Genomic DNA, 13,501 nt, shown 5'->3' with positions numbered 1-13,501 from the left:
GCAGCACATAAACAGGAAATCTCACTATGAGAAGGCAAGAAAACTAAAGAGAATAACACCCCCCACCCCCAACCCCAATCATCATATGAAAAGAAAGGTGGACATCATCAACTTCACGGTGAGAAAATTTAAACGCTTTTCATTAGAAATGTTTGAAAGTCTGAATTTTGAAAATATCACCTAGGTTAGAGTTCTTATGAAACTAAACCTCAATTAGTTTATCAACTTTCTGTTAAGTTAAAATAAAAGTAAACGCTGATTGTTGGTTTTGTCTATTTTGTTACCGCATTTTGTTGAGGGAGATATTCTTTTAATAGCCTATTATTAATAATAATAATAAATAAAGTATTATTACAATATTTAACCATCTGTTCCTGAATAAGCTGGTAACTAGTCATTTCCTCTGGCAAAAACAGAAGTTTTGTTTTAGTTGAGAACAGTTTCACTGCAGATAGTTGAACTGTTTTGTTTACAATTGTTCATAATTATTTTTCTTTACTAACCATCAAAAACCAAATGATTACATTTGTTCACTTCACTGCACTGCCTGAAACCTCAAGGATTAGCTGACATTGAAAATCTTTGAGGTGAGGGCAGGCAACAGGATTTTGTTTACTTATATTCTGATTCCTATCTTCTGTTTATATTAGTTGACAAAATGCTGAGGAATCAAACAAACCACACCGAGGACTTTCTCTCCTGCCACAGTCCTTCTGTTGAAATCTACCGGTACTTTGCTGTGCTGTTGGGATGTGCTGTAACCATCACGGGTACGGTCGGGAACCTGATGACTGTTCTGGCTTTTGCCTTTGACCCACGTCTGAGGACTCGCTTCAACGTGCTCATTGTCAACTTGGCTGCATCTGATCTCTTGTACTGCACCATCCTGCAGCCCATCTCCGTCGACTCCTATCTACACCTCAGGTGGCGCAGCAGTGAGCTGTGGTGCAGAGTCTTTGGCCTGCTCCTCTTCCTCTCCAACTCTGTCTCCATCATTACCCTCTGCCTGGTAGCAGTGGGCAGATATCTCCTGGTCGCAAAGAGAGCTGTGTTTGACCGTGTTTTTTCTAACCACGGTCTTACTTTACTCATCATCTTTGCGTGGGCACTCGGCCTGGTCAGCTTTGGTCCACTCTGGTCTGTCTATGTGTTTGTGCCACAGGTGTGCACATGCAGCTTCCATCGTACCCGGGGTCGTCCTTACACCACCATCTTGCTAGTTTTCAGCTTTCTTGTTGGCCTGAGCTGTGTTGGTGCATTCTACCTGCTCATTTACAAACATGTTCTGGTTGCATCACAAGCGCTGCTCCGTTACAGGTTCAGCCAACAGTCATCCAGGAGGAAACCAACACCAGCTCAAGAGACTGACGATAGTAGTGTAAATTCTGTCATAACAAACACGTACGGCCAGGCAGAACTTGCTCAGGGTATAGAGGCAGCTGGTGAAAAGTCCTGCCAGTCTGCTCAAAGTTCACTTAAGACCTTAAAAACTGAGCCCACATCTGAAGCTGACCTTGCACCACCTACTCCCACAAATGCAATGCTGGCATCACACTCGACAATTGCAGTGGATGAAAAGGAAATTAAGCACATAACACGGATGTGCTTAACTGTTTTTCTGTGCTTTGTGTTCTGCTATGTCCCCTTTGTGCTGCTGAACACAGCCGACAAACAGAACCATGCCCCTCAGGTACTATACATGTTCTTTTCCAACCTCACCTGGCTCAACAGCTGCATCAACCCCGTGCTCTATGCTGTCATGAATCGCAGGTTTCGACAGGCCTATCACATGCTGCTCACCAAGGCTGCTGAACCTTTCACCCACCTGTGTATCCGTCACACAGATCAGCGTTGATAAAACTTAAAGCAGACATTATAAGATGGGAGACGTGCTAATAATGTTGAGCTGAAATCAATGGAAGAATTTCAAAACAGCAAAAATATCAACATCAATTTCTCTTCAGGGTGGGAAAAACTTTTTAAAACTTTATTTTAGGGAGGTGACAGCATTTTTTTGAAATCTTGTTTCTATTCCGGACATAAGGTTTTTGACGGGGTATTTTCACTGTCTTGCAGGACAAAAATATGTGTAGTTCAAATTTTCCTCATTGTAAATGCCATAAAATGTTGAAAATTTAAATGAACAATTTGCTCTAAATGGACTTGACTTCATTTTGAATTGTTAAAAACTTTGTACCAAATCTCACAATCGCCCCGTTGTGTGATTGTCTCAGCCATAGTTCAATAGCTCTGTCTGTTATAATAACAGGCAGAGAATTATTCCAGTAAAAGATAATAGTTTCTTTCTATACATATAATTCTAAAAATTTGGAAATGTAATATTATTTGTAAAAATAAAATAACAAATTAAGAAATGTCTGTCAATGGTGTGACAATTTTAAGTTGGGTAATTCCAATTGGACAGCTATATTTAGCTAAAGGGCCCCATTCAAGGTCATGTAGCTGAGGGGCCACGTGAATCCCATGACACTCACACAGATTAACTTTTGTTGACCTTATGTTTAAAATGTATATTTCTCAACATAATTACAAAGCGTTGTGTAAATGACACTTAAGTTATTAGTGCCACGGTTATAAACAGTGCACAAGTGTGATGAGTGCGTAACTTATTTGGAGAAGAAAGAACTGAAGGAGAAATGAGTAGAAGAGACTATAAAGAAGTGATAGAGAGCAAATTAGGATCCACTTTGGTAATTTATTACATTGACATTAACCTATTGTCTACTATTTTCCAAAGAAATATCATGAAAAGAAGGCTGAAGGAAACTGGAAAGTGTGTTAACTGTTTAATTAATAACAGCTCTAAAAGTGCATTTTTAACTAAAGTTATATTCATTAATGTTTTGCATATTTCTTAAAGTAAAATTAAAATGCATTTTTCAAAGACGTGAATGTAATCAAGAGACTGAGTGCATGAGCTACGAAGAGTCAACGTTCTTTCCGAAAATTAGGCCTCATTTAATAAGTAAAAGTTTATTTGTTGCAATCAGTACATTTGATTGATGTATTGTTGATGCAAAGAATGACTTTCTCTATCAACGTTTAAATAAATAAATATGTCACATATTTGGGCCATCAGCACCATTTCTGTCCCTTAGTGTGACATAATGTCCTCTGGTGTGACTTTCTGGTGTGACACCCCCCCCCCCCCAAAAAAAAACAAAACAAACCCAAACACTTTTTTTTCTATCATTATCTCACCTGTTAAGGAGAAGCTACATTATAGATGTACATACGCTCCGCTCCATCAATGCCTGGAGTTAAATCTGAAATATTGGTTTTTAGCTGTAAAGTTTCCTCACTTTGATGCCAAGCTTTATAAACGCACATATATCAGTATTTTGCCAACTTGGCAGCTGAGGCAGAGGGCAGAGGACAGAGGCTGGAAGATCAAGGTGCGGAAAGTGGGGTGCAGGGGCTTTGTTGCCAGTACAACAGCAAAACTGCTTAGAGAGATTGGGATCAGAGAACAGGCACAACGGCAAGCTATAAGAGAATTGGCTAACACTGCTGAGAGGACCAGTCACTGGCTATGGCTAAAAAGGGCTGACATCACTTGGGCAGCTAAGGCAGTCAGCTGACCGCGAGACACACGCCCAGGATTGATCGACCCGTGGTGGGCCTCAGAGGCGGAGCCAGACATTTGAAACACCCGGGGCTTAGCCCAAAGAGTAGTATGCATGTGGGATTTTTTTTTTTTTTTTTTTGGGGGGGGGGGGGGGGGGGTGTAGAAATGACTGAAAGATTAATAGGCTCTGTTCAAAAAAGAATGACTTCATATAGGGAAAAATATATATCACATGTGCAGGACACCTTAAACTAGTTTTTTAATTAAGCAGCAAGGCAGAACAAGGTCAGGGCTGCATCAAGACACGAGGACTAAACCCCAATTCAACCAGACCCAGAACTGATCCAGAATTAAAAACAGGACTACAACAGTTCAAAATCAGGACTACTGAGGACTTAACCAAGACAGAACCAGAATCAGAACTAGATGATAGCACTAAAAATCATCATAGACCTGCACTACACTTATTTTTTTAATTCTACCAAAGTACACTAGTTAGATTGAGAAAAGTTTATATAATTATTCAGCCTTGTTGTGCAAACAAGCCTGCAGAACTTAATAAATACAGAATTTGAAAAATAACAAACCTAAAAAGAAACACTAGGTACGAGATACATGAGGACCTATGATACGGTGATACTTTTGGTAAACAACCATTTGACTAACATGTGTGTCTCACCTGCTCTTGTTCATCTGTTCTGTCCTCGTTCTCCTCTCTCTCCCTCTTTGTGCTGACAATCATCAAATATACAGTTGAAACCAGATATTTACTCTTCAGATAAAAACACTTTTTTAATTGTAACATCAAATCAGACTAAATGTTTATTTTTTTTAGATTGATAAATATAAAAACATATTTGTTAACTTTAAGAGTAAAGAGAGAAACTGTCTGTATTTCTTAATTGCAAATGGCACCAAGTTGTATTCAAACTTGAGCCACACTTATGGAGCTCCATAGTTCTTTTCCTGGTGTTTTGGTTGACATCTCTTGATTTTCCCATGTCAAAGAAACAGGCTCTGTGTTTTGCCTTATATGCATCCACAGCTGTGCCACCTGTTTACTCACATGGACTCTACTAACCTATCAGAAGCTTCTTCAGCTCAGAATGGAATCGTCTGGAGTTTTCTTATTAATTAACAATAAATTTAGTGTACATGTACTCCTAAATTTGATGAAAGTGATAAAAATAGCTCTGTCTCTCTTTATTCTGAAATTTAACTAATTCAAAATATATTTCAATATTTATCTAAAACAAAAATTTACTCTAAATTGATGTTGTACAGTAAAAATGTTTTATGTTTTCTCCCTAAAGTGTATGTAAATATCTGGTTACAAATGTGAATATCCTGCTGTGTACTGAAATCCCTCTTGTTTTGCATAGAAATATACTGAACAACATACAAAGCATAATATATAAAATAACATTTACCTGAGTTTTTTCTTTGAAAGAACCCTCTAATGTCCATTCTTATGTTTCAGTACATAACTGAAACCGATTTAGTCGGGGAGGGTAAGAACTGAAAATATGAAATAAACACACGTAAGCTAAGACTCTAAAAAAAATAGCATTTGTTCGGCTTTTCATTTTGCCATTTGTTGATTCACTTGAAGAGCAAGTAACGTAATATTGGTCAAGTGATCAGTTTCATATCAATCTTTCGTGATGCACCGTCATATTTACATTATTTGTACAGTACGAATGATTTGCTTTGGTACCTGGTCAAACTTAAGCTCTCCTTAGTATGGCTGGCTCCGTCTCTCCAACAGCGCACTCACGGGCAGCAGCTGCCCCGCCCCCTCGCTCAGTCGCTTAGTGCCTGAGCTCGGATCATACCAATATCAGGGGGGGATTCACGCACAGTCGTAAATTCCCACAGTGTGCACTATGTGCTTCGAATATTGTGTGTACTTTTTGTTTTATACAGTTGTCAGCCAGGCATCTAACTATGAAAAAATTACACTCCAAAATACCCCGGGCTTCTGACAAAACAACCCGGGCTTAAGCCCCGTAAGCCACCCCCACGCTCCGCCCCTGGTGGGCCTGCCTCAACAGGGGGCGTCAAAAGGGTAAAACATAACATTAGAAATTTTACCGATTGACTGAAACAGCTGTCTCGGGGCCTCCTGGGGACTGTGCAACTAACCTCATGAAACCTCAATGAAAGAATAAGAAAGAAAAATGTTCCGCTCTTCTCCCCTCTGCTCTTCTTCCCTTTTCTGGGAGGCAGTGGGGAGGTAGAGCGTACAGCCCAATCCAGCGAGGAGGTGTGGGAAGCCAGATCAGGCGCCCCCCTTCCAGATCTCCTCTCTGCTTTCTCCTATCTTATCTTACTTACTTGTCTTACTCCTCTCTATCACCTTTTCTGTCCCTTTGAAGAAATGAGGCTCCATAAATGTTAAAGAGGCAAGTATTTCTCAGGTGCAGTGAATAGATAGGATAAACTATAGAAAACTAAACAGCAAAAAGAAGAAGAAAAATAACAATTTTAACATAAACCATTGACACACTCTGGGGCCTGATCAACCCTGGCAGGGCCTCCTTGGATGAGGGTGTCTAGTGATAATGGCCGAAACACCCTATGAATCCAAGGTTCACTACTGACGATGTGTCCCAAATTTTAACATGATAATTTAGATCAGATCTCTAATCTCTAAACCTAACCAAGGAAAAAGGGCAGATTAGCTTGGGTAAAAGAACAAAAGTTGAGGCACACAACGATGTGTGCCGCTAGTAAAGTTTCTGGGCTGCTTTTCCTCATAACAGCCATCCCCCAAGATTTTCTCCATTTAAAGCTATGCATTGTCAGGGAATGAAACATCTAGTCCTTTTACTGAATTCTAACTTTCGTTTTAATGATTTGGGACAGAATTTCAAAATCATCTTGTAGGTTACAAAATTAGATAAATGTTATTAAACGTTCATCAATCAGAATATCATCTCTGTCTCATCCTTTATTTCATTTCACTAGCTGGGCCCACGTCCTCATTTATGTTTGACAGCGTTTTAGTAGGAAAAAGTGAATGCTCTGACATGAATTGAGCTGCAGTTTGGGGAAGGCCTCGAAGGGGACTGGCGATGGCTCCCGGGCCTGGCAGATCCCCATGTACTGAATAGAAGTGAAGAAGCTGAAGAATGGAGAAGAAGGAGGGAGGCAGGGTGGGGCGTGTAAACGAGAATGATCAGCTTGCAGAACTAGGGGAACCTATATAGATCAAATTCAAATTCAAATTCAAATTTTATTTGTCACACACACACAACCATACACAGTATGACATGGGGGTGAAATGCTTGTAGCTGTACAATGCCCGACCATTAAATGACAGAAGAAAAGTTTTACAATATTTACAATTTACTACAAAAATTTACAAATTAACTTAGGAATTTACAGTAAAGAATGTGCAAATAGCAGAAGAGATTATAAAGATAAGGATTATAAATTATAGGAATTATAGGATTATAGGAAATGTGTGGTGGTGCGTGTGGTGACGTGTGTGAGAGTCCAGTCTTATAGTGACGTGTTTGGGAGAGTCCAGTCCTACACCTGGTTCAGGGCCCGAATAGCCTGGGGGAAGAAGCTCCTCCTCATTCTCTCTGTTTTGGCCTTAAGGGAGCGGAAGCGCTTCCCAGACCTCAACAGTGAGAAGAGTCCATTGTTGGGATGGGAGAGGTCCATCATAATCTTCCTAGCTTTGGACTTGCACCGCTTGGTGTAGATGGACAGCAGGTCAGGGAGCTCTGATTGAATGATGCGTTCTGCCGAGCGCACCACCCTTTGCAGATCTCGTCTGTCCTGCTTGGTGCTGTTCCCAAACCAGGTGCAGATGTTTGACGTCAGGACGCTCTCGATGGTGCAGGAGTAGAAGTTCTTGAGCACCTTCAGTGGCAGATGGAAGTCTCTAAGTCTTCTGAGGAAGAAGAGACGCTGACGGGCTTTCTTAACCAGAGTGTTGATGTGACAGGACCATGACAGGTCCTGAGTGATGTGGACACCCAGGTATCGGAAACTGTCCACTCTCTCCACTGGCGTGCCACTGATGATGAGGGGTTTGTAATTCCTCGCCTGCTTTGTAGTGAAGTCCACGATCAGCTCCTTAGTCTTGCTGACGTTTAGGAGGAGGTTATTCTCCTGGCACCAGGTCTCCAGGTTCCTAATCTCCTCCAGGTAGGCCGTCTCGATGTTGTCGGAGATCAGGCCCACAACAGCAGTGTCGTCAGCAAACTTGACAATGGAGGTGGTGTCGGATGTGGCTACACAGTCATAAGTGTACAGTGAGTACAGCAGGGGGCTTAAAACACAGCCCTGAGGCACTCCAGTGCTGAGTGAGATGGAGGGGGAGACTTGTTTTCCTACCCTCACTGATTGGGGTCTGTCTGTGAGGAAGTTGAGGATCCACTGACACAGTGATGAGCTGAGTCCTAGATCCGTCAACTTGGTGAAAAGCTTAGAGGGAATTATTGTGTTGAATGCTGAACTGTAGTCCACGAACAGCATCCTAACATAATTCCCTCTGCCAGTGTCCAGGTGACTCAGGGATGTGTGGAGCAGGTGAGATATGGCATCGTCTGTGGAACGATTAGTCCGGTAAGCAAACTGAAGTGAGTCGATGGTGGGAGGAAGTGAAGAAGTGATGTGATCTCTCATCAGTCTTTCAAAACACTTCATCACAATTGAAGTCAGTGCTACTGGACGGTAGTCATTGTGGCAAGCGGGCTGTTGTTTCTTTGGAACAGGGACAATAATGGACCGTTTGAAGCACGTGGGAACCACAGCTTGGGCCAGGGAGAGGTTGAAGATCTCCGTGAACACCGGTGCTAGTTGATCAGCGCAGGCTCTAAGGACCCGGCCAGGGATTGCATCTGGTCCTGCTGCCTTCCTGGTGTTCACCCTCCTGAAGGTGTTCCTCACGGCATGCTCTGTGATGACGAATGCATTTTCTTCACTGGTGCACTCCGAGCACGCGCAGCCGTTTGTTGTTTTAATTGCTGCGGCGTCGAAACGAGCATAAAACGTGTTCAGCTCATCAGCCAGTGAAGCATCGGCATTCATCATTGAAGAAGCTGGTCGTTTATAGTCCGTTATAGTCCGCAGTCCTTTCCACAGGCTCTTAGAGTCGCACTGTCGTAGCTGTGACTCTAGATGGCAGCCGGAAGGAGCGTGTTTGGAGGCGTGGTCCTGCTCCTGAAATTCCGATACATAATCTCCAATAAATAAAAGATGGGAATATTTCCAAGGTGGAAAAAACAGTTATATTTTGTTTTAGTGTCCCCTAATTCATTTTAACAACTTTGGTATTAGCTTACTTTTATTCACACTGAAGTAATGAGAGACGTAACATTTCTTGCAGTTGTAAAATTTGAACATTCAAAGCCAGTAAACAATGTCTCCCATTTCATGGGTTGGCATTTGGATTAGCTTGTCTTCTTGTCACAGGTTTAGGACATGCTCAGAGAGCAGTTCTGCTGTTCCCACCTGTTAGTGAAGCCTCCACCTCCCCCTGGTGTTCATCTTCAAGAAGAGTTAACCTGTCAACTCTGCTGATGAGCTTTGCGACAAGTCGTGTTACTTAGCAGACTGTTTGTAAAAGCTTTTCACATCTACGCAGAAAATGCAGAGTAGTGGACTTTTGTGACACCGAAAGAGTCCACTCTCCACCCACTAATGCTCATGTACATGTATTTGCCCTAAGAAAAAAATCATAAAGTCTTTATACAACTTAGTTTCACTTCATATATTTCCCTTTGTTGTCCACACCCCACATGTAGTACTTTCCTACCCACCAGTGGGGCCTGCCCCTAAGTCTGAGAACGACCGTTGTAGTGGTTTCTGCTCCTAATTTTACCCACTTTCACCTTGCTTAGTCTTCTGGGAGAGGTGGTGGGCACACTGGGTTTCATTTGATTCTAGTTTTAAACTTAGGGAGGTTTTTTTCTGCACTTCTCCAAAACTGAAATGAACAACATTTGGTTGCTTCCGTCTCTTCCATCTTGTTCAAATGTATGACTCAAAGTAGGTTTAGGTCAACAGAACCTGCAACCCTTAAAAATATTTTCACAGAGCAGAAAATGTCAGAAAACAGCGACAGAACTAAGTGCTCACTGTCAAAATGCACATCCGTTACTCTGATCAAATAATGAATAGAATTTCATTTGAAACTAAAGGTTTTATTAATCAGTCATGCTTTTTCGGTCAGGTTTCAAACAATCAACACAACACACCAAACATGTGATTTCACGTGTGCTTTACACATTGTTTTCACTCAAGAATTCTTTTTTATTAGTTCTTTTTTTTGGATGCTGCTGCAGTAGCAGCAGACACGGGGCATGAGACAGACACAAGAAATGATCACAAATGTGTAAATCGTGCAGCTGCTCAGAGTGACATCAGGCTGCTTTTCTCCTCTCAAATTGTGTGACAGGAGCACGTGTGACAGTGAGTAACCATGGTTACAGGGGACGGTCTGAAACTCATGATCCCCAGTAAAAGATCTCAGGTTATTATATCCCTCTAAAATCAAGGCTGTGCTCAAATACTGAAACTTAGTTAAAAAAAATTACTGCTGTAAACTTAATAACACTGACATCATTCCATAGGAAATAATATGTGCACTGTGTCACTGATGTTATTTCAGAAGTGAAAAATGAACCCTTCTCCTGACTGCATTTGGTGTAACTTCCCTGTTCATGTTTTGTTGTGCTTTTCAAAGATATGCATGTCTGGCATTGGGTGCATGCCATGAAGAAGACAATAGAAGTTAATGTATTCTGTTATGCTCCATTTGATACTACTATTCTAAAACCACTCTGTGAAGTGTAAAATAAATACAATGTAGAATCTACATAGAATCTACACTGTATTTACAATGTATTTATCTACATTGTAGATAAATACAATGCAATGACAAAAACACTGTAAAGGGAGAGTGATCATTAAAAAATAAAATACTGCGAGGAGAGGTGGAGAATGAACTTAACCTGGGTGTCTATTGTCTTGTGTAGTCTGGGAGATGATTGGATGATGGGATGGTTGCAGTTTTCTCTGAGGTGGGGTCGAGTGGGCCACCCCGGGATCTGTGGGGCTGGGCGGTGCTGCTGCACCGATCCAGATGGGTCTGGGCCTCCCTGCTGCTGCAGCGCCGGGTGCGGTCTGCTTGTCTGCACCCCAGGGAAAAGGGTAACATCTCCTGGGTCTAGGTGCAGTTTTCCCCACTGGGGGCAAGGGTACCTGAACCTGGGTATAGAGCATGTTTGGGGAGTGTGATTGTGTGTACAGGTCATAATGCTTGACATTTTATATTCATTTAAAAAGTGTTGTTATTAAAAGACAAAAGTCAAAATACAAAAGATTTCAGGGCTGCACAAAGCCCCCAGTCAAAGGAGCTTGCAAAGAAAAGCGTCTGGACTTCTTTAAGTTGCTTGAAGACGTTTCACCTCTCATCCGAGAAGCTTCTTCGGTTCTAAGGTCAAATGGTGGAGAGTCCCAGATATAAACCTAGTGGGAGTAACCCCCCACAGAGGGACAAAAGGACCCCCTGATGATCCTCTAATCGCCTGAGCCAAGGTGTGAAACCGGGTGTGGGTCCCAATCAGCCAGGGTTTTGGGTGAGCTCATTGTGAAACCTGGCCCCACCTTATCATGCGAATTCCCGAGGTCAGATGGCCCAGGATGTGAGTGGGCGTTAAGGCGTCTGGGGAGGGAACTCAAAACGGGATTATAGATGGCAGACAGTTGGTGTCGTAAACCCCCGCCTCTGTTCAAAGTAGGGCTGCCACGATTAGTCGACTAGTCACGATTACGTCGACTATCAAAATCGTCGACGACTGATTTAATAGTCGACGCGTCATTTGAAGCTTTGTAAGATCCCAAAAGCAGGAATAAGTGGCAGGATTTAAGAGTGTAATAACGGACTGAAACAGAAGATGGCAGCACTGCATGTACAAGGATGCCAGCTGCCGTTAAACCCCGAAGAAGAAGAAACTGTGTCCCAGAATTCATAGCGCGGCCCAGCGCAGTTGTCAACAATGGCGGCAGCTAGTTAGTTTTAATATTACTCTTATTATTCTTTCTGGGTCACAAAATAAACGTTTAACATATTTTCAGGCGAGAATGTAGCTGTGTAAACCTCAAATATCTGCTCAGTTTATCAAGACACCACATATTTTCAAAAGCGCTCCGGGGGCCATGAGAGCACCGGACTCCCGGCAGATCGTTTTCAAACCCACCGCCCTACTCAGGTTAAACATATACAAGTCACTTAGATAACTTAAAAATGTTATTGTTTGGCTTTTTTCAGTATTTTATTTGTTCCTGAGTAAATCGGCTGAGTTTATTAAACTCCACCGAAACAATCTGCACATTTAATTAGAATTCAATTAACTATCATCTTGTCTTTATTTTTAGTTAGCACAGACCTTAAACACTTAAAGCTGTAAGCTAATGATAGTTATATAAGAGCAGATGCTGCTGGTGCAATAAGCTGTACTTTTACGTTCAATGGATGATGATCTGATTAGTCGACTAATCGCAAAAATAATCGGTGACTAGTCGACTATCAAAATAATCGTTTGTGGCAGCCCTAGTTCAAAGATGGTCGCTCACAGTGGACATAGATGGCTTCTTTCACTCCTCTTTCAAACCACCTGTCCTCTCTGTCCAAAATGTGAACATTAGCATCCTCGAAAGAGTGTCCTTCATCCTTAAGATGCAGATGGACTGCTGAGTCTTGTCCTGTGGAGGTGGCTCTTCTGTGTTGTGCCATGCGCTTGTGAAGTGGCTGTTTGGTCTCTCCAATGTAGAGGTCTGAGCATTCCTCGCTGCACTGTACAGCATACACCACATTGTTAAGTCTGTGTTTTGGAGTTTTGTCTTTCGGGTGAACCAGTTTCTGTCTGAGCGTGTTGCTGGGTCTGAAATACACTGGGATGTCGTGCTTGGAGAAAACTCTCCTGAGTTTTTCTGATACACCGGCTACATAGGGGATGACAATGTTGTTGCGTCTGTCCTTCTTATCCTCCCTCTCTGGTGTCTGGTCTTCTTTTCTGTGCCTCTTTGCTGACTTTAAGAACGCCCATTTAGGATAGCCGCACGTTTTGAGTGCTTCCTTTACATGTGTGTGTTCCTTCTTTTTTCCTTCAGGCTTAGAGGGAACATGTTCTGCCCGGTGGTGTAGGGTCCTAATTACTCCAAGTTTGTGTTCCAAAGGGTGATGGGAGTCAAAGAGGAGGTACTGGTCCGTGTGTGTGGGCTTCCGGTAAACTTCGTTGTTGAGGTTGCCGTTCTCTTCAATGTGCACAGCGCAATCCAGGAAAGGCAAACAGTTGTCCTTTGTGTCTTCCCTGGTGAACTTGATGTTTTTATCCACAGCGTTAATGTGCGCAGTGAAGGATTCCACTTCTTGTGTCTTGATTATGACCCAGGTGTCGTCTACATATCTGTACCAGTGGCTGGGTACTCTTCCTTTGAAAGAGCCAAGAGCCTTCCTTTCCACTTCCTCCATGTAAAGGTTGGCTACAATAGGTGACACGGGGGAGCCCATGGCACAGCCATGTTTTTGTCTGTAAAAGCCTTCGTTGTACTTGAAATATGTAGTGGTGAGGCAGAGGTCTAACAGTGTGCAAATCTGATCGGGTGTGAAGTTGGTCCTGTCCTCCAAGGAGCTGTCTTCTTGTAGTCGTTTTCTGACAGTCTCCACAGTCTCCGTGGTGGGTATGCAAGTGAAGAGAGACTACATAGAAGGACATCATGGTTTCATCTGGATCCAGGGTAAGTTTCTGGACCTTGTCAGTGAAGTCGGTGGAGTTCTTGATGTGGTGTGGGGTGTTCCCCATGAGAGGAGCAAGGATGGTAGCAAGGTGTTTAGCAATGTTATAAGTGGCTGAGTTTATGCTACTGACTATGGGTCTGAGTGGGACA

General features: G+C 42.4%; 1 protein-coding gene and 1 long non-coding RNA gene across 2 annotated transcripts; one reads left to right on the top strand and one right to left on the bottom strand.

Moving 5' to 3' along the window:
- Positions 1-98: 98 nt before the first annotated feature.
- On the top strand, positions 99-1,855 carry LOC309707410 (G-protein coupled receptor 84-like; the record flags this gene model as incomplete). The annotated part of the gene is made up of 2 exons (XM_082534716.1): positions 99-118; positions 651-1,855. The coding sequence occupies exon 2, from the start codon at positions 659-661 to the stop codon at positions 1,853-1,855; it is 1,197 nt and encodes a 398-aa protein (XP_082390842.1). The 5' UTR covers positions 99-118; positions 651-658.
- Positions 1,856-3,746: 1,891 nt separating this feature from the next.
- On the bottom strand, positions 3,747-5,619 carry LOC309707360. Its single transcript, XR_014276976.1, has 3 exons — positions 5,307-5,619; positions 5,020-5,107; positions 3,747-4,320 (listed from the first exon to the last, which is right to left on the bottom strand). It is a non-coding gene; the product is annotated as an uncharacterized lncRNA (long non-coding RNA).
- Between the last annotated feature and the right edge of the window lie 7,882 nt (positions 5,620-13,501).

The sequence above is a fragment of the Aulonocara stuartgranti genome (genome assembly GCF_965226115.1).
Source record: "Aulonocara stuartgranti genome assembly, chromosome: 5".
Lineage (NCBI taxonomy): Eukaryota > Metazoa > Chordata > Actinopteri > Cichliformes > Cichlidae > Aulonocara > Aulonocara stuartgranti.
Note: the sequence above shows the minus strand (reverse complement) of the source record. Positions and strands in the feature narration are given on the sequence as shown.